Source organism: Penicillium robsamsonii, assembly GCF_028829455.1.
Source record: "Penicillium robsamsonii strain IBT 29466 chromosome Unknown utg000002l_segment0_segment0, whole genome shotgun sequence".
NCBI lineage: Eukaryota > Fungi > Ascomycota > Eurotiomycetes > Eurotiales > Aspergillaceae > Penicillium > Penicillium robsamsonii.
In genome coordinates, this window is record NW_026643220.1 from 330,122 (window position 1) to 350,690 (window position 20,569).

General features: G+C 48.1%; 13 protein-coding genes across 13 annotated transcripts; 9 read left to right on the forward strand and 4 right to left on the reverse strand.

The window, feature by feature from the left end:
- Nucleotides 1-166: 166 nt before the first annotated feature.
- N7447_003368 (uncharacterized protein) lies at nucleotides 167-1,906 on the forward strand (the record flags this gene model as incomplete). Its single annotated transcript, XM_057227643.1, has 5 exons — nucleotides 167-199; nucleotides 255-386; nucleotides 448-1,358; nucleotides 1,417-1,577; nucleotides 1,644-1,906. The coding sequence occupies 5 exons, from the start codon at nucleotides 167-169 to the stop codon at nucleotides 1,904-1,906; spliced, it is 1,500 nt and encodes a 499-aa protein (XP_057086984.1).
- An 879-nt stretch (nucleotides 1,907-2,785) lies between these two features.
- N7447_003369 (uncharacterized protein) lies at nucleotides 2,786-4,407 on the forward strand (the record flags this gene model as incomplete). Its single annotated transcript, XM_057227644.1, has 4 exons — nucleotides 2,786-2,900; nucleotides 2,967-3,166; nucleotides 3,659-3,921; nucleotides 3,978-4,407. 4 exons carry the CDS (start codon nucleotides 2,786-2,788, stop codon nucleotides 4,405-4,407), a joined length of 1,008 nt encoding a protein of 335 aa, XP_057086985.1.
- A 2,211-nt stretch (nucleotides 4,408-6,618) lies between these two features.
- Nucleotides 6,619-7,940, forward strand: N7447_003370 (HNH endonuclease signature motif containing protein; the record flags this gene model as incomplete). Its single annotated transcript, XM_057227645.1, has 5 exons — nucleotides 6,619-6,700; nucleotides 6,772-6,972; nucleotides 7,119-7,225; nucleotides 7,289-7,582; nucleotides 7,650-7,940. 5 exons carry the CDS (start codon nucleotides 6,619-6,621, stop codon nucleotides 7,938-7,940), a joined length of 975 nt encoding a protein of 324 aa, XP_057086986.1.
- Nucleotides 7,941-8,059: 119 nt separating this feature from the next.
- Nucleotides 8,060-8,374, reverse strand: N7447_003371 (uncharacterized protein; the record flags this gene model as incomplete). The annotated part of the gene is made up of 1 exon (XM_057227646.1): nucleotides 8,060-8,374. The coding sequence occupies one exon, from the start codon at nucleotides 8,372-8,374 to the stop codon at nucleotides 8,060-8,062; it is 315 nt and encodes a 104-aa protein (XP_057086987.1).
- A 1,042-nt stretch (nucleotides 8,375-9,416) lies between these two features.
- Nucleotides 9,417-11,187, forward strand: N7447_003372 (MIF domain protein; the record flags this gene model as incomplete). Its single annotated transcript, XM_057227647.1, has 4 exons — nucleotides 9,417-9,582; nucleotides 9,631-9,779; nucleotides 10,088-10,414; nucleotides 10,471-11,187. 4 exons carry the CDS (start codon nucleotides 9,417-9,419, stop codon nucleotides 11,185-11,187), a joined length of 1,359 nt encoding a protein of 452 aa, XP_057086988.1.
- Nucleotides 11,188-11,645: 458 nt separating this feature from the next.
- On the forward strand, nucleotides 11,646-12,506 carry N7447_003373 (uncharacterized protein; the record flags this gene model as incomplete). The annotated part of the gene is made up of 3 exons (XM_057227648.1): nucleotides 11,646-11,802; nucleotides 11,868-11,926; nucleotides 11,991-12,506. The coding sequence occupies 3 exons, from the start codon at nucleotides 11,646-11,648 to the stop codon at nucleotides 12,504-12,506; spliced, it is 732 nt and encodes a 243-aa protein (XP_057086989.1).
- A 365-nt stretch (nucleotides 12,507-12,871) lies between these two features.
- Nucleotides 12,872-13,552, forward strand: N7447_003374 (CENP-X/MHF2 family protein; the record flags this gene model as incomplete). The annotated part of the gene is made up of 1 exon (XM_057227649.1): nucleotides 12,872-13,552. One exon carries the CDS (start codon nucleotides 12,872-12,874, stop codon nucleotides 13,550-13,552), a length of 681 nt encoding a protein of 226 aa, XP_057086990.1.
- Nucleotides 13,553-13,734: 182 nt separating this feature from the next.
- N7447_003375 (uncharacterized protein) lies at nucleotides 13,735-14,211 on the reverse strand (the record flags this gene model as incomplete). Its single annotated transcript, XM_057227650.1, has 1 exon — nucleotides 13,735-14,211. One exon carries the CDS (start codon nucleotides 14,209-14,211, stop codon nucleotides 13,735-13,737), a length of 477 nt encoding a protein of 158 aa, XP_057086991.1.
- A 280-nt stretch (nucleotides 14,212-14,491) lies between these two features.
- On the forward strand, nucleotides 14,492-14,815 carry N7447_003376 (uncharacterized protein; the record flags this gene model as incomplete). The annotated part of the gene is made up of 2 exons (XM_057227651.1): nucleotides 14,492-14,616; nucleotides 14,653-14,815. The coding sequence occupies 2 exons, from the start codon at nucleotides 14,492-14,494 to the stop codon at nucleotides 14,813-14,815; spliced, it is 288 nt and encodes a 95-aa protein (XP_057086992.1).
- Nucleotides 14,816-14,839: 24 nt separating this feature from the next.
- N7447_003377 (MIND complex subunit MTW1) lies at nucleotides 14,840-16,007 on the forward strand (the record flags this gene model as incomplete). Its single annotated transcript, XM_057227652.1, has 3 exons — nucleotides 14,840-14,893; nucleotides 14,994-15,320; nucleotides 15,411-16,007. 3 exons carry the CDS (start codon nucleotides 14,840-14,842, stop codon nucleotides 16,005-16,007), a joined length of 978 nt encoding a protein of 325 aa, XP_057086993.1.
- Nucleotides 16,008-16,078: 71 nt separating this feature from the next.
- On the reverse strand, nucleotides 16,079-17,269 carry N7447_003378 (dihydroorotase; the record flags this gene model as incomplete). Its single annotated transcript, XM_057227653.1, has 3 exons — nucleotides 16,079-17,011; nucleotides 17,083-17,162; nucleotides 17,215-17,269. The coding sequence occupies 3 exons, from the start codon at nucleotides 17,267-17,269 to the stop codon at nucleotides 16,079-16,081; spliced, it is 1,068 nt and encodes a 355-aa protein (XP_057086994.1).
- Nucleotides 17,270-18,357: 1,088 nt separating this feature from the next.
- N7447_003379 (uncharacterized protein) lies at nucleotides 18,358-19,128 on the forward strand (the record flags this gene model as incomplete). Its single annotated transcript, XM_057227654.1, has 2 exons — nucleotides 18,358-18,678; nucleotides 18,739-19,128. The coding sequence occupies 2 exons, from the start codon at nucleotides 18,358-18,360 to the stop codon at nucleotides 19,126-19,128; spliced, it is 711 nt and encodes a 236-aa protein (XP_057086995.1).
- A 276-nt stretch (nucleotides 19,129-19,404) lies between these two features.
- N7447_003380 (GPI anchored serine-threonine rich protein) lies at nucleotides 19,405-20,092 on the reverse strand (the record flags this gene model as incomplete). The annotated part of the gene is made up of 3 exons (XM_057227655.1): nucleotides 19,405-19,729; nucleotides 19,815-19,913; nucleotides 19,971-20,092. The coding sequence occupies 3 exons, from the start codon at nucleotides 20,090-20,092 to the stop codon at nucleotides 19,405-19,407; spliced, it is 546 nt and encodes a 181-aa protein (XP_057086996.1).
- Nucleotides 20,093-20,569: the final 477 nt, after the last annotated feature.

Here is a 20,569-nt window from a genome sequence, read left to right on the forward strand (position 1 = left end):
AAACGACTTTTCAATGTATAAGCTGGGATTCCAGTGAGGGGAAACTTATTAATGATAGTCCCACTTCTCTGCATATTGCTTACAACACGTACTCCGTACAAAAATCTGCGATCTTAGCGTTCTCGAAATCCTTTCCCAGAAACCAAATTATTCCTTCAGTCGAGTCATGTCAGATACATTGGAGCGGCCAACCTATCATGTAGGAATTTCTCTGCACCTGCCAAGATCGAGACTGAAACCCTTATAATGACTAGGATGCAGTGGAAAAATTGAATTCCACTCAGTCGGGATTCAAGGTGCTAGATGAAAGAAGGCGTCTTGGTGGAAAACTGGGTAGCACGGTCGTGGAACAGATGAGAAAATGGATATGCCGCATTGGGTACGATGTGAGTTGATTCCAGAATCTTTTCCATTGGTGGGCCCTGTCTAACTGGTGTGTCACTGCAGATCAACGATCTAAATCGTCTAAATGTCGTTCATGTTGCGGGTACGAAAGGAAAAGGCACCACATGTGCTTTTGTCAATTCCATCCTTCAGAGCTACCAACAATCTGTTGGGGTTCCCCGTAAGATTGGACTCTATACCTCCCCTCATCTGGGGGTGGTAAGGGAGAGAATCCGAATCAACTCCTCTCCGATTTCAGAGGAGCAATTTACCAAGTACTTTTTTGAAGTCTGGGATGCTCTCGAATCAAGCGCAGTCAGAGAAGGTATTGATCCCGCTTATAAGCCCACCTATTTCCGATTCCTCACTCTCATGGCATTCCATACTTTCATAAGAGAAGGTGTCGATGCAGCTGTCTTTGAAGTTGGAGTAGGAGGTGAATTAGACTCAACAAATATTATTCCACAGCCGTCAGTGACTGGTATCACGACCCTTGGGATCGACCATGTGTCTGCACTCGGCGATACGATCGACAAGATAGCATGGCATAAAGCAGGAATTTTCAAGACTGGGTCACCCGCCTTTACCGTTCCTCAGTTGCCTAGCGCTATGGAGGTCCTATACCAGAGAGCGAAAGAAAAGAACGTCAACCTCGTTACTGTTGTAGTCCACCCTGCTCTTTCCGATATTGATCTCAAGCCAGCGGAAGATTTTCAAAGGACAAATGCTTCTCTCGCTATTAGCCTTTCACTTTCCTTGTTGCAAAAACTCGGAATTCAAGTGGACCTTGGCCATGAAAAACTTCCCGAACAATTTATCCAAGGTCTCAAAAACATGGTATGGAGAGGAAGATGTGAAACTCTTACAACCGGAAAGCAAAATTGGCATATTGATGGTGCACATACAGAAGAGAGCCTTAAGTTAGCGGCCTCGTGGTTTGGGCGCGTCACAAACTCACAGTCAGTCCAGTCAAGGTAGGAATTTCGCCACTTCATCATCCTAACAGGTCTCGTCTGACACTTATCGAACTAGGGATACCCCAAGGGTGCTCATCTTCAATCAGCAGTCTACAAGAAATGCCGAGGTGCTTCTTCGAGCTGTGCATAGCGAGTTATACAACAATTGCAACTTGAGGTTTCAGCATGCGCTATTCTGTACGAACGTAACCTACAAAGGCAACGCCTTCAAAATTGGTAGGGTCTACGCAACGCACTAGGTCGGCTCTCGAGAAGATTACTAATGCAGGAAGTTGTTTACAGACTGCACCAACCGGAATGTCGATCCAAAGGAACTCGAAAGCTTGAGCCTACAAAGGCGCATGGCTGAGCTTTGGCATCAGTTTGATCCCATGACAGAGACAGCGGCGTTAGCATCAATCGAAGAAGCCATCGAATATGCAAAGAACATTGCCTGCGACGTGGATAAGACAATGATTCTCATTACTGGAAGTTTACATCTTGTTGGTGGTGCACTTTTGGTCTTGGAAGGGGAGAGCTTCGCCCTCCAAAAAGCCACAACTTAGGAAATAGGTGGAAGGCAGACAAATGGCTTCAAAGTAGGACTTGAAAAAAAATTCCAAAGCAAAGCTACTACATTGTCAGAACCAAGATTCGATTCCTGTCAATTTCAATGTTTGCATGTGCTGGTTTCCGTGAGGACCATGAATCACAGTATGAAATTATTGGATGTCATATTTCTTCCTTTCTTTTCCCCGATCTAGTCGATAGATACAAGACAAATCATATTAATCTCTCCCGATCTCCCCTTCTCCTTGATCTTCCCGCTTTCCCTCAGAATTGGGCATTATTAAGCGTGTTTCCAGCATTGGTTGGGACGCTTGCCCGGGCTTCCGAAGCTGCACTTGCAGTAGCAACGGTCAGTCCAGCAAAATTAGAGAAGAACTTAGTATCAGTATTCGTAAACGGAGCCCCACTGTCTATTTGAATCTTCGCCACGCAGTCCCTCTTAAGGTCGCCGGGGCATGCTTTGTTTGCAGTAGCACTTGGCGAGCTAAAGAGTTGACCGACGAGATCCCCTACAATTTGGCTGACATTGTTGAAGACACAGCCTTCAATGAGACCTTGGTCATCATCGGTGCCCTCAAGTGGCGTGGCCGTTGTTATTTTCCCACACGCTATTGACGGCGTGGAAGAGCTTCTTGCCGCTTAGTGCAGGACTCCGGCCAGATGTGCTGTATACGTAGCTGAACATGTAAAAGCTAAGCGCCGGGGGGGGTGCGATTACACGGGCAATCACGAGACACCCTACGCTCAGCTCTTGCTCCCAGAATCTTTGTCTCTGACCAATCCAGTCTCGTCTTCTGAATCGTGTACCCCACTTCTCGCATAGTCCTGTCAAACTTCTCCAGCACAGGCAATAGTGGGTCATGCCCCATCTCCACATGTCAGCGAAACGCCCCAGACTCATCCCGGAACCCGCCAAGACGCAGCTGGCTCGAGCTTCTCCAGCTTTAAGCCAGCATGCTGGACCATCGAACCCATCAATCCATTCCGACCGTCTGTCACTCGCCTATATGTCTCCATTGAATACATTCGTAACGGACACTTACCAAGTGTTCTAAGAAGCTGGCATCGCCCATGAAGTTCAGCTGAACGACGAGACGGAACTTTACACGGTTAGTAATGAGCTTAGTTTAACCGGGAGATTTATCCGCAATGTCTGTGACCCAGTTATCAAAGCCCTCGAACCGGTGCCAGGTATGGCGTCAATCCGATTTGCCGATTTTCAGGCAATCTCCACCCCAGAAGACACTATCCCAGACGTATGTTTAGGGCTGATTGCGACCTGGCCTAGACCTAGCAACGTTCATCTGGTTGGAGAAATGAAAACGCCCTGGACCATCCTGGACGAATATCTTCATCTTAACCGACCTAATACATCTCCTCGCCTCGAGCCACTGATAGGTTTGCTTATCTAGCATTCTCTCACTTTCACGTTAAGTTCGCTCACTCTTAGCCCTTTGTTTAGGTCAGCTTATTGCTTAGATGCGCACATGTTTAATTCGGTTTGGATTTTTATCCACCTACGACTCTACTGTTTTTATTAAACGAGAAACTGACTCTTCTTTTCTCCTTTCGCCGCCTATTAGGCATAGCGCTACGCAGCCTTCCCTTCGCCAGTTACTTGCTGGTTTCTGTCTAATGGCCTTATCGGAGCCAAAGTACGTTGAAAGCCCAACATTTGAGCCAAGAAATGTAAGTATTGATTAGGGTAACTGTGAGAGATATCGTAAAGCTGCTAATATATTGAGAAGCTACGGGGCCCTCCTCCTATCTGCGTCTCCGCCCGTATACTTAGAAATTTCGCTTACCCACCCCCGTCGGTGGCGAACCAAGTAGACACTATCACATCGGATAGTGTAATCATTAACACTAACGGATCTACCTCTACCCCTACAGTCGTTAACTGCCTTCAGAAGTTATCAGATCCAAGGGTCCAACACAAGGCGACCTGGTTAGTAACCATGGGTGGATCAACAGTGATACTAAAGTGCTGGGGACTTCAATACGATGAGCTGTGAGTCAAATCACTTTAACGGCTTGCTATTAGACCTACTAACTAGCTACATTTAGGTTTGATGCGGAAGCGGAAGTCTATAACCGCATTTGGGCCCAGCAGCCGGCCGGCCATCTCAGCTTCACCAAGTGGATCTCTAGGGGGGAGATTATTTGCTCGAGCATATTTTCATCGGGCTATGTTCTCGTTCTGGAGCAGAGAGACGGGGTGCGGCTTGACCGACTGTGGCATGCTCTATCCGAGACTGAACGGGCTTACATTCAGTCCGAATGCCTTAATGGCATTCATGCTTTGCGACAAGTGGGCATCCGTCTTGATGATCCTGGCAAGCACAATATTCTCTATGACAGAGAGAGTCGTGTGGTAACTCTGCTTGACTTTGAAAGTGCGCAAGAATTAGAAAGTCACACATATATCTCGACATATTTTGAGATGGGTATCATATTTGGCTCCGACCTTCTGTTAGGACGTCCACCTAGGAGTTAAGCTGAAAGTTACGGGGTTGATTAGGGTTACGGAGTCGCTTATGGTTATGGAGGCGGGCATCTCTTTCACATAATCGTAATCTAACCAAATTTTCGCTCTATATTGCATTCATGATAAATCGACTAGATTTTTCATATAGACCGAATGTAATATATCCACCTAGAGTTTATGCAATGCATTCAAGTTTCGACATTGGAAGTATAGGGGCCGGCGCAGGCGAGCTTTAACATTGGAACAGTAGCTCTACGTACCATAGGATGAGTAGGATAAGTACACAAATACAAGTCAGTTTAGTTCCAAGCTAGGGTCATATTATACTAAGTGAAAAATCGTAAATTTATTGCCACCCTCATAACGCAGACGGCCACAGCTAGGAACATGATCTGGGGAGGAGATGCGTCAAACTACAATTCGCAAGCCTACATTTCCATGATGTGCTTCTTGGAGTCTCGGATATCCGGACATGAGTCCAGCTCAAAGGTACATACATGGCGATGATGAGGGCTGCGCGTTACTTGTCGCTCATAATATTCGGATGCGCACAAGGCGAGACTCAAAATCCAGGGTTGTAGCAGACGGCCGTCTTCAGAGCGTAGATAGAAGACATACGCACCGGGAAATAATCAAGTCCCAGTCGGCCGGTCAACACATCAGGCCGTTAGCTTGCGGGGTGGTGTTACGAAGGACAAGCTCATCTTACGGGCCACCGTCGGAGGCAACGAAGGAAGTCCATCCGGAGAGCGCGGTAATTTGAAGTCACGAGGAGCGCGCCGAGAAGCCGACGAGGGAACTCCGTACAGGCTAGACAAAAGTGAGAGGCGAAGCTTCGGAGCTCGGTGGTCCAGATCAATGGCGAATACGCCTCAACTACAGTGGCCAGGGGGAAGGGGCAAAAAACCAACACGTCAAGAAGTTGATTGGGAGGGGGGGAGGTCGAAACTTATATACTACCGCGCACAGAAGATATAGAGCGAGATCATGCTAACTTCCAATATTCATAACTCCAAGAATGAAGCTAACCTTCAACAATTAATCCGATATGGTGTAATCCAGGGGGACAGCGGAAAAACCACGGTTGTACGTGGTGTTGTGGGAGATGATCGTGGTGATTCCGTATAGGCGGTTTTATAGATCTAATGAGGACTAGTGCTATATGTCTCACTAGGTTTAGCGCATGATTGTCCTGTTCTAGAAACATCGTAGGGTGGATACATCGAAGTAGGCGGGATTTCGACAATCTACCGACCCATTGACCTACAAGGCGATAAAACCCCGCATATAGGTCGGTATATTTGAATAAGGAGAAACGCCTTATTTTATGCGAAGTGGTGAAAGCTGAACGAGACCCGATATAGATTCGTAACTACCGACAAAGAGCTTATTCTGATTCGGCGACTTGACGGTGATAGACATCTAGAATAGCGGATCCTATTTAATAGGGGGCTTATAAACAATATAGCGAGAACCAATTGACTATGTTACTTGCGTTGTGGTACTTGGAAATGCTGGCATCGAAAGGGGACTAGAGATTGGAATACGTGGGAGAAATTTGCGTCCTGTAGAGAGGGTTCTGTATTAGAAAGGGAGAGTTGTAGTATATACACCTAATGGTGACCAGAAGTACTATAACTGACGACGGTCGTAGCCTGCTGGGTGCAGGAAGCAGACAGGATCGAAATAGAGGAATAGGACCATGAAACTGAGTTATCAACACCCGGTGCCAGGGTGGGTGGGCGTGGGCGCCTAATATTTCACCGCCATCAACATCAACGGGTAGCAAGATCGGTATAGTAAGTCTACATAATATAGCTAGTTAATTATATAGATGTTTACCCATGATTATAATCGACAATTACAAACTAGACGCCGCGTAGGGGCGCCCCCAAAGGGCCGTATGCTGAACCCACGAAGAGCTGACGGTTGTCATGCGTCATGGCAAAATTTTGATTATGTTTGCCTCGCAGGCCTACTATGGTGATGAGCTCGTTAGAGTCAGCCACTCTTTTTGTTGCTCAACATTTGACCGTCCATCTCCCAAGTTTGACTTGCAAAACGTTCATTCAGACCTTCTTCGTCCCCCCACCACCTCCCCCCTTTCTCCGTGTCTTCACTCCCCATTATCTCCTCGCCCCTGCATTATCTTGCAATTCGCATCTTCTTACTCTAATCAACTCTTGTGTTCCTCCCTTTTCTCTTGTCTATCTTGCCACGATGGTGACACGTATCCTTGAAGATCCACGCGACCCCGATCACAATGTCCGGATTTACGACAATGATGGAGCCCTGCTGGCAGGTAAGCAAATCTCAATATGCAAACGAGACTAGAGAATGCGAGAACGCCAGCCATTAATGCTACATCGACAGCCTTTCGGGTCAGCCCAGACTCAAGCAACAGATACCATACTTCCGAGATGTTGTATCGCTACTGTAGCATGATATTCATCTTCCAGAACCAGTCAGAGTGGTCGATCTTTAACCTGCATGCAAATGGAGTCCATGGCCAGGCGCACCGTGTTCAAGCTCGAGTCCCCATTTCACCGGACAACTATATTATCCTTGATAAAGGTGGGTAAGCGTTAGAACGTCCGTGAATGCTGGCATTTCTGATGGCAGCTGCTTCATGCTGGCAGACAGTCACCAACGGCGCATGTCGACTCGTCCCCCCTACTCTATGCACTCCTAATTTTCTATCAGTTTCTAAAACTATACAGGAGGGCAACCGATCACCGTTCAGCTCACCACTCAGAGCGCCCCACGCCGTGTTCGCACTCGAGACTACCGCACTAAATCGGCAGGACAGAACGAAAGAGACCGACTGGTACGTTGGCTTGGAAATAGCGAGAAATACATACGTATTTCTTGTGGCTAATCATTTCTACAGCAGAAAAAGTTCCGGGATGGCCTTCGGACAAGAGACACTCATTGTGTAATTTCTGGGCCCCCATTAATCCCCGATGCACAAGACCCATTTCAGACGATGGAAGCCAGCCACATCTTTCCTACAAGCATGATCCAGGAGTGGAACAGAAATAACTACAAAGGTAACTGGATTACCGACGACAGCCCTTCGAGTGAAATCGGAGAGAGTGGCCTCTATTCTCTGCAAAATGGGCTTCTTCTTGATAAAACTGTTCATAGTTATTTCGATGATTTCAAACTAGGGATCGACCCGGATGTAAGCTTCTCTTGAAATTGTGGCATACTCTTTTTTCTGCATCGAAACTGATATTTCACAAACATAGGCAGGCTACAAAATAATCATCTTTCGGGGAGACACGGCAAAACTCGGAGGGAAATGCCTCAAGGACACTGCCAGACTTGGTACCAACCCAAGAAACCGAGTCTGTGCACATCTCCTGCGTTGGCATCTAAGGATGTGCGTGTATCGAAATTTAAAGGCCAACGCCGATATTCAGGCCGTGTGGGAAGATGACCTTGGCAGCGATGATGTAGGCCAGATCCTCGAGCAGCCAGATGCTGGACACAGGATGGAGGTAGAGTTGTTCACGCGTCTGGGAGAACGAGTGGCTTAGACAGACGCAAAACCATGCCACCAACGGTCTGGATCAAATACATCGCACTGGAATCCTATCTAACTATTACAACATAGTACCGATTTAATTCTCCATTATCGTAAGCGCCATGTTTTGTTCTATATCTTCATCGCAATACTCTGTTGCTCCCTGAAATAGAATCGAGTACCCGTAATCTCGAGTTTGCATCCATATAGCCGAGCAGCAACGCGGGTCTTATGACTATCAACAATTCCCTGAACCCCCTTTGGTAACAAGGCGCCTTTGGTGACAGGGGTCGGCACTACGTAGATCGAGGCGGATGACCGCGCAAAAAGGTGGCGAAGGTCGAATAAATAGATGTTGCGCGCGATCAACGAAGTCTCCTGGCAGCTTTTCAGATCCGGGGGCCGCTCTGGAGTCTTGACATAGTCCTCGTGGAATCTTGCGGACATCACAAAAGAATCACTGTGTTGCTCTTATAAAAACTCGCGAGCTTATCAACTACTAGCTGATGCGAATGCAGCCGAGATGGTCGGGCTAGCCAAGATAAGATGAGCAGTCCGGTCCCGGTCTTCCGCAGTTCCAAAATGACACAAGCGCCATCGGCCAAGGTCGCAAGGCCTCATCCAGACTTTGCATCCCCAAGGTATATTTGGAGCCCCGCCACGCAAAGGCGATTATCCAAGGATAGCATAGGGCGAATGCATCTAGATTCACAGTAGTAGAGAAACCGGGGCCAAGCGAGCGAAAGCAACGCAGATTGCGCTCGAGGGATTGTGGAATTGACAAGTCGTATAAGAAATAACGAGGGTGGCGGAGCTCGTTCCGGATCAATGGCAAAAATGCCTCGTTGGAGAGGTGCAGATGCGTGGAAAGAAGCACAAGAGTGAAGTAGAAATCGAAGCTGTGATCTGGAGATGGATCGAAATCAGTCACACCGTTAGAATTGGCTTATAATTTCAAATTTCACTCAGAAATTCCAATAGTCCGATATGGTGTAGTGGCTAACATCGCCGTCTCTCACACGGCAGCCGGGGGTTCGATTCCCCCTATCGGAGTTTACTTTTTGTTTTTTTTGCTATTTTTCCGTATCTCTTTTTCTTTCGCAAGTAGAATGCTTGTCCAATTATGGATATCATTTGCATTAATTTAGATGGCTCTGGTGGAATCCATGAGTCACGACGCACTGTTTCCCAGGCCAAGCCACAATCGCATTCTGAGTGAGTCATTAGCATTCCCCAGGTGCTTTTGGCCCATCACAAAAAATTAAAACACTGCCACTCCGTATACAATGCCTTATGACTGAGTGTGAATCATTCCAGGGTTATCTCTCCAGTCATTACAGTGCTGGAGCCTGGAAAAGTGAAATCTAGATGGAAAATTATGTCTCTAACCTATGCCATTAATATGATATATAACAGATCCTCCAGTTTCCAGGATAGGTGCAATAAGAACCAACTCGAAAATTCCGAAAATCTTGAATGCTGGAAAGCTATGGCTTCGAATAATCCCAGTGAAACAGATGCCAATGAGACTATGGAGAAAAAGTCGTCCTCATTCCAATCGGAGCCGACAAGTCCGCCTCGAAAGCAGGATCAGCGAAGTGCTTCGCCTGAATATGACCCCAAGGCCGGCGAAAATAGACTACGCCCGGCTGGAGGTAGGTAGTTTGAAACATCTATACATCGTCAAATCTGACAAGTTATAGACATTATCAACCGCATTACTTGGGATTCGGCGTTTGAACGCAGCAACTATGTCATTGGATTCGTGGACCGATTTGAAGGACAACTGGAAATCACCATGGGCAGTTGGAAGAAGGAGACCACCGACGAGGAATTTATTCCACAGCATCGGGTGTTATATATTAGACACACGGACGGGGAAATTGTTTGGGATCGAAGGAGACGTATTGACAAAATCTTTTTAAGTGGAAATTCGGCGTTCAGAGAATTGGCCTTTCTTGCTTGAAGGTACCTTCCGACTGTTTTGTTTACTTTGTCGGTTGTCCCTTCCAATGGAAGGTCCCGAGGTCCAGTCATTTTCTCTGTCATCTTTCACTCTCATCACATACTCAACATTTGAATCAATTGATACCTAAAATGGACCCTTGTAAGAAGAAACCGTCTTTGCCTCGTTTGACCACCAACATTCCCCTACTACAGAAACCGCCCAATGAATCATGCAATGCTTTACCGAAGACCCTCCCAGATGCTAGCGCACCCGAAATCATCATGCCTGAGAAGCCGTCGAGGACTTCGTCGATGTTCAAGGAGGACAAGCACGATGAGAACATCGTGCCTGTGACACGTTTCGCGTCAGAAAGCATGCCTATCTATGTTTCTCGGAAGAGTGTGGACGATTCGCCGTTAACAAAGATGAAGAAGTTGTATTACGAAGACGCATTTACGGCCCGTGGATCACACAACTCCACCAAGGACCGTGTCACTCATGAATCTGTTGTTGTGGTTGAGCTCAAGACCAACACAAAGGTTTGTGACGCACTGACATATGCCCAGTGATCCCTCTCTGCTAACCCACCAATCAGGCAAAGGATGATGCACCCAAGTTACTGTCGGATTTCGCTCACTTCCTTGCCCAAGTCTACCAACGTCCGGAGACATCAATGCTAGTCACTATAGACCAGAACGCTGACTTGATTTTCGGAAATACCTCCGGTTCGGCATACCTGTTGAAGATCACCGCTCTCTCGAGTTTGATTGGACCGCTCACCAATATCCGTAACACGGGCCTAATTCAATCAAATATCCAAGAGATGTTTGGCATTGTGCCTGACAAAGGTGTTGTGATCTACACCCCAGCAAGCGAAGACAATCTTGCAACCAATGGGACGACCGCCAGGAATGAGATCGACCGCCTCGAACGAATGGATTCTGGCAATAGCCCCTCGATCTTCAAGTCTATTTCGCGATCGATGAGTCGTCGCATGAAAACGAGTAGCGGCAATAGTGTTCCAATTTCGCTCACTTCAGTCATGAATCCTGACGTCACAACCCCTACTTCAACTTCTCCCGTCACTTCAAGTCAGGTCCCTCCGCTGAGGCCACATCAAGCAGATAAAAAAAAGCCGGTAGAGTCACCAAAGGGTGAACCAATGCAGCAGGCTTTAGCCAAGGACGAAAAACCCGAACGAACCTTGAAGAAGAGAGAGAGCTTGAAGAGTTTTGTTAACCGTCGTCTGGGCGAATTGGGCGAGCTGACCACAATGAAACCATTCACAGCCACAAAGGGAAAGAAGGATTGACTTCTGTTTGAAAATCGAAGAGGACGGGCGAGTGCAATGAGTGATGTTTTGGACTGCATTGGAGTATCTTCTTAAGCCCTGCTTTAGCATATGCCTTCGCTGTAGCAGACCATTCGTTCTATATGATTATACCATGCAGCCTTGGCTACAGTGTTTCAGGTCTCCCTCTTGGCAAAGAATCGAGTTGAATAAGACCTTGTCAATGTAGGGTGTATTTCCTTTTCCTATGTTTCCTTCTTTTTCTATATATCCTTTCTTTGAAATTGTTAAACATGCATTGCCTTGCGAGCTTCACGTTAGACTGTGATAGTTCAGACGATAAAACGCCCAAATATCTCTCCATCATGCCGTTCTGAGATCTTTCCCCTTTGCTATCCTCACTTCCTCTCAACCCTTCATAGGGAGCATGATCAAGTTTCAGTTTCTTCGTTTGCTTTCTTCATTCACAACACAATATCATGTCTGACTCAGGTGATAACCAGGGTGTAGTGATTGACCACACTGATAGCGATGAGTCGTTAATCTTGATGACCTCGTCTTCGCCTACTGCTCCCAACCTTGTCCAGGAGAACCCCGGTGACCTGTTCAACGCCCCCAACGGGGCTGCTCTGATCCGTGAGAGCCCCTCATTTAGCCACCCATTATTCTACTTGGAGTCCTTTCTAATCTAGTGAATTTAGATGCGTGCAACTGCCAGGGCGTCTGGGGTGCAGGCATTGCCCGTTCATTTCGTAAGCGGGTTGGTCAACCAATACATCACTCATCTGACACAACCTGGAACTAATAGGACGATAATTTTATAGTATCCCGCTGCCTACGAGATCTATCGCAATCACTGCCTCATTTACCTCGACCACCCAGTCACCCATGTTATCACCGACCTACACGGTGAGGACCCGCAGCCCTCTCTCGTTGTTCACCGTCCCCTCGGCACTGCACTCATGATCCCACCACAGCAGAGTGACTTCCTCCTACACCACCGTCGCCATTGGATCATCTGCCTCTTTACTTCAGAGCATTATGGCAGCTGCGTGGATTCGGAGGATACGATTGTCAATCACACTTTTGCTGCCCTACAACACCTGAGTGGGCAGCTATGGGGACGCCCCCAGCAGGATTCCGAGAGCAGAAATGAGCGACCTCAGAGACTATACTCCAACCGCTTCTGCACTGGTTTGTTCAAAGTTCCCTGGGACCGCATTAGAAAATTGATCGATACAGTCGATCTGCAGATCAATGTGTACCATCCCTTTGAGGCCAGCAAACACCGTACTCGTCCTGTTCGCGTGGTGAGTCCCAGCGAGACCAGCCACGATTAAGAAAATCAAGTCATCTCCTCCCTCCCCGTGAGCAAGGCTCTCCTCTGGTGGGCTTCTACCTGGTGTGTTGAGGAGAGGGTTTAAAAGACTCATATGAGAATAATCGAGAGCAATAACCATGGAAAACATGCAAGTAACTTTGACAGACGAAAGAAACCAAAAAAAAGAGCGAAACTAAGAAGGAAGTATATCAAGTCTGTCAACTAGAAAAGTAGGGCCTCGCCTCATCACCTGACAGCGCGTACTGTAGATCGCGGACGCGTTGTCCTCCAATTTCCCCGATTTCTCCACCACTTACCAGTCATACTTGTGATTCCCACCATATTACTCATCGCACACCTTCCACGGGTATCTAGGACACCAATATGCCCGGCGAACCCCAGCCAGCTCAAAAGCGCCCACGCCTCCCCTTCAAACCTCCCAGTCGCACGACTAGCGCGGGACCATCCAGCTCTGCGCCAAAGACCAAAGGAAAAGCGAAACAAACCAGCACAAAAGCCTCCGCATCCACAACTGTGCCAAAAACAACAAAAAGCAAACCCACAACTCAAAGCAAGCCCACAGCCCAGACCAAATCCACAGGCCAAAGCAAATCTACAAGCATTGGGAAACGCCCCCGACCCGAGTCTCCGGCAGCCGATGCCAATGCCACCTCCGAATCCGAATCCGAGTCCGACTCCAGTGGATCGAGCCGCAGCCGTTCACGATCACTCTCTCAGGAGCCGGACTATATTCTTGCTGAAATTACAACTACACACCAACCAGAGGACGTGACGTCCAGCGACCCCAAAATACCCTCAAAACTGCTTACGCGCCTGCTGCACCAGCATTTCCAGAACGAAAAGACCAAGGTTGCAAAAGATGCTAATAACGTTGTTGCCAAGTATATTGATGTCTTTGTGAGGGAAGCCATCGCCCGAGCTGCTTATGAGAGGGCCGAGTCAGATGGAAATACTGGGGGCAGAGGGCTTGGGGACGGCTTTCTTGAGGTAAGTCTCCATTCTTTTGTCCTCCAATTGGCAATCCTCGGGTATTCTGATTGGTAATATAGGTTGAAGACCTTGAAAAAATGGCGCCGCAGCTTACGATGGATTTCTAGCCTCTGCATCTCTCCTACGAAGGGGTCATGGCGTTGGTTCAAATTCATCATGTATTAAGGCTTATTGTTTATTGTTCAAGATACCACAACATCAGCAGACCGCATGCAACAATTTTAATTCAAACATCTTCAAAGGCAAGAGGCCTGGAAGAGTGAAATATCCCTCGGGTTCACATACTCAGGTCGCTTTCCGACGGTATGATCCTCAATAAAAGGCGGCACTGCCCCGAAGCCATTGGCATTGTGAAATAGAGCAATATCTCTGTTAACTCTCTTTGACAACCACGCATTCGCCACATAGGCCGTGTTCCTTTTGCTGAGATGAACAACAGCAACGGGGAGCTTGTTCTGCTCGGGCAGATGGCCGAGCTTGGCGTCGTAGGTTGTGTGGCAGATGTCGAAGACGAAGAATACCCGCGTTCGCCACTTCTGAGCTGCCACCAGCTTTGTTGCTGGGTGATCTTCTTGTGGGGTGTAAATATGGCTTGCTTTGAGGAGGCGGATTGCTTTGGGTAGGAGGGCTTCTGGGTTGTTTTGGGCTTTTGATATCTGAGAACTTCGGTGTGAGACGATGACTAGGACTCGGAGGGGTTTTCCCTGAGACATGGTGGACTGTAGATGTGAGTAGTAGTCCATTTGGAGGTTTCTTATATAGGCTCTTACCGAGATAGATGAGACAGAATGTTTGGATTGTCTCTGCGCCTTGTTGTTTGTAAAGGCGCTCTGCTACAAAGATCTCTCAGGGTTCACGAGCAGAGTTTAAATGATATTTTTTTCTATCGGTATGAGGTACATGGGGGCAAAGTTCGGTGTCTTACCTGGACTAGATGATAACCCTCCAATGGTCCGACAGTCTGATGGTTGAAACTGAAAGATTTACCAGGGGATGGTCATCTGCTACATTATACAGAAACTCTATGTAATGCTGACAATCATGTGCAATGGACTTGCTTCAGCTGGAAATCAATGCTGCCAGGTACCTGGTGACTGGGTCGAGTCGAGTTGGGATTCGTGTGTCGGTCTGACATGAAATTATGTACAACATAGCAGCCCGCAGTATGTATCGGAGGTAATACAACAAAGGCCAGAGAGAAAAAGATTTAAACGAAAGCTGGATGTCACTAAGGATGTTGTAGTTGATCAACGGAAGGCGGTGGCTAGTGGATTTTCCCCCCGCGCGTGTTTTGCTTCTTCAACGCGTCAAGCCTAGCTCGAGAAGACCAATATTTTCGCGATGGATGATGCGACGACCTCCTTGCTCACTGAGCACTTCAGTTACACACCCTTAGTACGTTGATCAACACCGATATGCATTGACTCGTGCTGCACGCGCGACATGCGACCTGCGGACCCACCGCTTGCTAGGAATATCGCTGACAGCTCCCTAGTCCCTCATAGATGACATTATCAACTCGATCAACAACCTGATCTATCAAGCGATTTCGAGCTTGGAGGCCGGGCTCCTCAATACGCCCCCTGAACGGCTCGGTTTCTCTCATGACAGCAGTGGTCCCAGCATAGCGGAAACAGACGAGGATGGCAATGTGGTCTATCCCGAGGCGAAGCTAGAGATCGAGAATGGATTGCATCAGCTTGAGACGCTACTAGAAGCCAATGTTGACAAGGCCTTTGACAAATTCGAGATCTATGTGCTGCGCAACATTCTCACGGTGCCCGCAGACTTGCTCCCTTGGGTGCGGTTGAAGCACTACGAGGTATGTGCAGTCATTCACAGATTTCTAGATCTGAAGTTGCTTGAGCCTTTATAATAGGGGTATACGGTATACTAATGCATATTGTGCTAGGGTCTCTCTTTCGGATCTTCGCCTGACACACCGACGCCAGAAACCATACATGCGCAACGCAAAAAGCTGTTCGAGACGAAGAAACTGAACCGGTCGCTAAAAGAAGAACGCGCTCGAAATGACGCGGTCATCTCACAACTACAATCTATCCTATCAACAGTTGAAACAGCGAAGGCAGATGGTGTGTCTACGACGGCCGGAAACAAACCAGTTGATTTGTCCTTTTTGACCTCTACCCCATCTGCACGCCAGCTTCGTGTTGGTGTCGATGCTGGGCCGAATGCCAAACCCACGCCTCTTACAACCCACACTACTTTCATTCTCTCGCAGCTGCCCGCGTTGCAGACGACACTTGAGCAGCTCCGGCCTAAATTGGCAGCTCTACCCAATGCAACTGTGCCAATGGAAGCCAAGTCCAAGAGAGACGAGAGAAAGGAATATATCGAGAGCAGAATTCGACTCCATCTTGAGCGGGCTGGCCAGCTTGCTGTGGGTGATGACGGCAATCCAGTAGTCGCGGGTCGCAGAATCGACATCCGAGAGGCACACGCCCTTGAAAGCGTCGCAAACATGCTTACGCAAGACAAGTCTGTGTAGGAGGATGTGCATGTGAAAACTTTTGATTCTACGACTCTATTATTGAATATGTACTGGTCGCCTTACCCTTACTAAGACCAAGTGATGCTCCATGTCTCCTGGGTCTTTCTGAAGGGGACCACGTCGATCTTGTCTGATTGGAGGATCTCCGAGATCTTCTCGCCCTTCCTCTCGATGGTGATGAATTCCTTCTGCTCCTCCGGGAGGCCATAGAAGGCGCGTCCGAACTTGCTCATGAAACCCTCGACAACCTCTGGCGTGATTTCATCCTCCTTAAGGACACCGTTATCGCAGGCCTGCTCAAAGGCATCAATCACAACCTGAGTGGTGTACGGTTGGGTGAAGACACCAGCAGCGATCTTCTCGCCACCACGCTTGGATGCCGCCGGGTGCGGGGCGCTGTCGGAGCCAAAGAAGAACTTTGGGTTTCCAGAGACAGCAGCACGAAGAAGTGCATCGCGGTCGGCTGGGGTCTTAGCAACGGGCTTGCAGAAGCAGAATGGGTCGCCGGCCCATGAGTCGATGATAATGGATAGGTGATGAGCTGTGATGGTGCCAGAAACCGTGGGACCGCACGACTTCACAGCCTCCACAGCGGCAGCCGTGGTACAGTGCTCCAAAATGATACGCAGTTTGGGGAACTTGGAGTGCAGTTCAAAGAGCTTGGGAAGGAAACGCTCTTCCGCAGACAACACTGTCACATCGCCTCCGGAAGGACTTTCTCCGTGCAGGTTCAGAATCATTTCTTGTCGCTCCATCTCCTCGAAAATGGGGTAGAACTGCGTGTAGTCGACCACACCCGCAGAGGAGTTGGTCGTCACACCAGCCGGATAACTTTTGACACCAATGATGCCGCGCTTCTTAGCTTCAATGATGGTCTCCGGGGTCACAGTCTCGTGGAGGTACAGCGACATAAGGTAGTTAACATTCGGCTCGAGGGCTTGGAGACGCTTCTGGTAGTTCAGAGCACGGTCGACGGTCGTGATAGGTGGCACAAGGTTGGGCTATCGAGTGTATTAGATTTAGCACAATGGACAGGAATTGTTCCCATCCCCAAAAAAGAACTTTCTCTTACCATAACGTAAACGGTGTTCACACCACCCTGTCGGATAGTGGGAGTCACCAACTCCATCATAGGACCCTCACGAAGATGGACTATCTTTGGTTAGCTTGCAACTATCAACCCTTCCCTGGGATTGCTTAGTACCATGGAAGTCAGCTGAGGCGGGGAGCTTTACTCCCTGAAGCTTGGAGAGAGTCATTTCGAATTCAAATTCAAGCTCAGCCAATTGCAAAACCTATGATATATGTTCAAAGAAAGTTGATCACTTTTGCCCCGCCATTTCGAGGATTCTGCCGATGGCGGTGGCAACCCCAGTTCCAGCCTCTTGAGGTCTCCTTGGGATTCTCGAAATTGGGATCAGGTTATCAACATTGAAGAGTTGAGAGGTAAGATGTGTGACGATAGATTTGAAAATCGAAATATTCCGATTTTACCTGCGCCATTCCCTTTCTAAAACACCCCCAACTACGGAGCACTATGCACAGGGGTACTCGGAGAGAAACATCGATATACAAAGACTAAGGCCTAGGCTAGATCTAAGGGATACGAGAATGCCACGAATAAGCAAGGCCGAGGAGTGAGTTCCTTACCGCTGGCCCCCAGGCACAATCCTCGGCGCTTCGACGTTACCTATCACAGGTCATGGCCACGGGAAAATCAGATTTTCCCACAGACGAATGAGATTTGTCCACCACAAATTTAATACAACCCCCCCTCAGACTCTATATTTGGGTCTACTAGGCGCTTTGTTGGTGCTTGACCGATGCGTCTGCCAAGTCTGCACGTTGGCGCCCGCCCAGACAATTATACTTCGGGGATGTACAAGTCCCAGTTGCAAGGCTACTATTTACAACTCTAGACAGTCCTGCGAATTTAACCCAGAGCCTAGGACGAATCAAAGCGGTCGTTTTCCCGTCGAGGCGCTCTGCATGGCTTTATGCAGTAATATGGGCTGAATATCGTCTTCGGGATACGCGCCCATTCGATAGTCACTTGTGTGATAGCATAGCGCCCGCTAGATTAGTCCCCAGGTCGATCTCAGGACTATGTTTTGCAAATATACATATTCCAGCTGGTATCCGTTTATAATTATTTGAGACAGTCGTTTGAATATAGCTGAACATAGTGCTTGACTTTGCTTTTTGTTTCTCGTTGCCCTAGAGGGGTCCTTCATTTCTCTGATATCAATTCCTAGGAGTATCCTTGCCGGCAAGGTGATCATTAACAGTTACACACTCTCCTTCGACCCCTCTATCATCTCACGAAAGCCAACAACACTCCTTCATCATGACCTCAACCTCGTCCCTCACCGGCTCAGGCACTGCTTATTCTTCAGACATGGAGGAATCAAACTTTCTGAAACGCAGTCGTATCATTCACTTTGCACGACTTGGTCTATCTTTCTTGACTTTCAGTATTGCTATTGCCGTCGTCGGATGCGAAGCCCCACCCTTGCGGCACTATAAGCATACCTCCCAATGGGCGAGTGCCGGTCTCGCGCTGTGGCCGTTGAACTTTGACCTCCGTCCAACAACAGCCGCCATTGCGTGCGGCTGTATAATTTCCATCTTGAACTTGGTATACATCGCCGCTGCGCTCCTACCATCTGTGAGTCTTACCCTCCCACTTCGTGACAACCCTTGATACCGTCTACTAACACCGACACAGCCACATTCCCGTATCAAGCCACTTAACATCTACGCCTCAGCCTCAGCAGTCGCAGGCTTCTTAGCCGCCCTGGTCGGGATCCTATTCATAATCTACCTCCCTTCCTCGGATTACCCAGCAGGGTTCAGCAAGAACGAGACCCTCCACAGCTGGACCTGCAAGTGGAAGACTGGGACAAGCAGCATCAGTACACCCCATCACTTTGATCGTGACTGTATTAATACCCGTGCTGGCTTTGTCTTGCTGTGTGTGCTTGTTGGAATGGAAGTTCTGATGGGCCTCGTTGCTGCTGCTGGCACGTGGTACCAGCGGGATGTTACTCGTCGTCGGGCAGAGCAGGTCCAACTCGAGAAATTGGAAATTGCTACTAAGCAGACGTATCACAATTGATGAGGGAATGACATTGTGAGGCTTAGGTGCTGTATAAGCGTGGCGTTCGTTGGTCTATGTATATGAATGTATGGTTATTTTGTTGCATGGAAGGGATGTATTCGTGGTTATCTATGCTGGACATTGATGTGCTGTGAGGTGGGGGTTCACTAGTTTAGTACATCTGCAGCCTTTTTTTCCTTTTCTGTTTGGTTATGTATGTGGTGTTAATACTCTTTGCATTCTATGACTCTATTAAAATAGCCTCCAAAATCCCTTCTTCCGGGACCAATGGTCTCAAAATGCAGCGCCGAATCCTAAAACAACAAGAGCCATCCAGCTGCCAGCAGTATTCGCAACTGCAGCCCCCTCTGATGGACTTGTCGACTTCTCATGTCCAATGAAGGCTTTCGTCGGTCCGGCAGTAGTAGACGAGCTGTCACTAGTTGTTATACTGGCATCTACGCGGGTCGGCTGTGCGGCATTAGACCCGGGAAGAGTCCAGGAGGGTGCGACGGTGGTCTCTCCTTGATCGTATGCATTCGCGGTAGCACAGTCGTTAACGCTGAGTTGTCTGGCCGCTGATGAATCTGGGTCGTTGTCGGAGCAGTCTACGTAACAGCTGTTTAAGTGCATTAGTACTGTGGCGCTGAATGTGTCGATACCCCGTTGAGGAATTGCAAGAGCCAGATAGATTGTCTACTCACTTGGCAATATTTGCAGCGCCTGAGCACTTGCAGTCCCAATCAGCCTCGGAACACTTTGCGAGTCCACGCTTCATGATTGCAACGCATGAATCTACGACTCTGTTGACTATGAGAATGGAATCTTGAATGACAGATTATGGGTGCTTGGAAGCTTACTTTTGGGAAGCGCAGTTCGAATTGCCGTTCGTGCTCGGGGATGTGGGTGCTGCATCTTGGGCGGCGATGAGGGTAGCCGATGTAACAAGTAAGAGGGAAAGATGAGTAGTAACGAAACGCATATTGGTATTAACGAAAGCCAAGACGACGAATACAAGGTCTTAAATTGAGAAGAAAATGCGCGCTGATAGGTATAGATCAGATTGTGAGATAAAGTTAAAGTGAATTCACTCGAGAGTTTCTAAGACTATAGTGGGCGTTTGAAAAGCTGTATTTCGGACGTTACATCCTTATTAAAGACAATGGAACCATTGAGGTCTCTTTCAAGGCCGTGTCTATTCCCGGCACGATTGACAGGAGTCTGAAGAAAGCTCCCACGTGGAAATGAGTTACAGGCTCCACATTCTTGGCCAGGCCTCATATTGTCTTCACATTTATGCCTAAGAAAGCTATACGGATTGAATAGAGTGATTAAATCAATTGACCATGAAAGATAGTTGCTTGCGTGTGCCGGGTTAGTATAACACCTAAACAAGAAGTTGGCCCGAAGATAAAGATTGAAGCACAAAACAGCAAGCTAGCCTAAAGCGGTCTTCCTC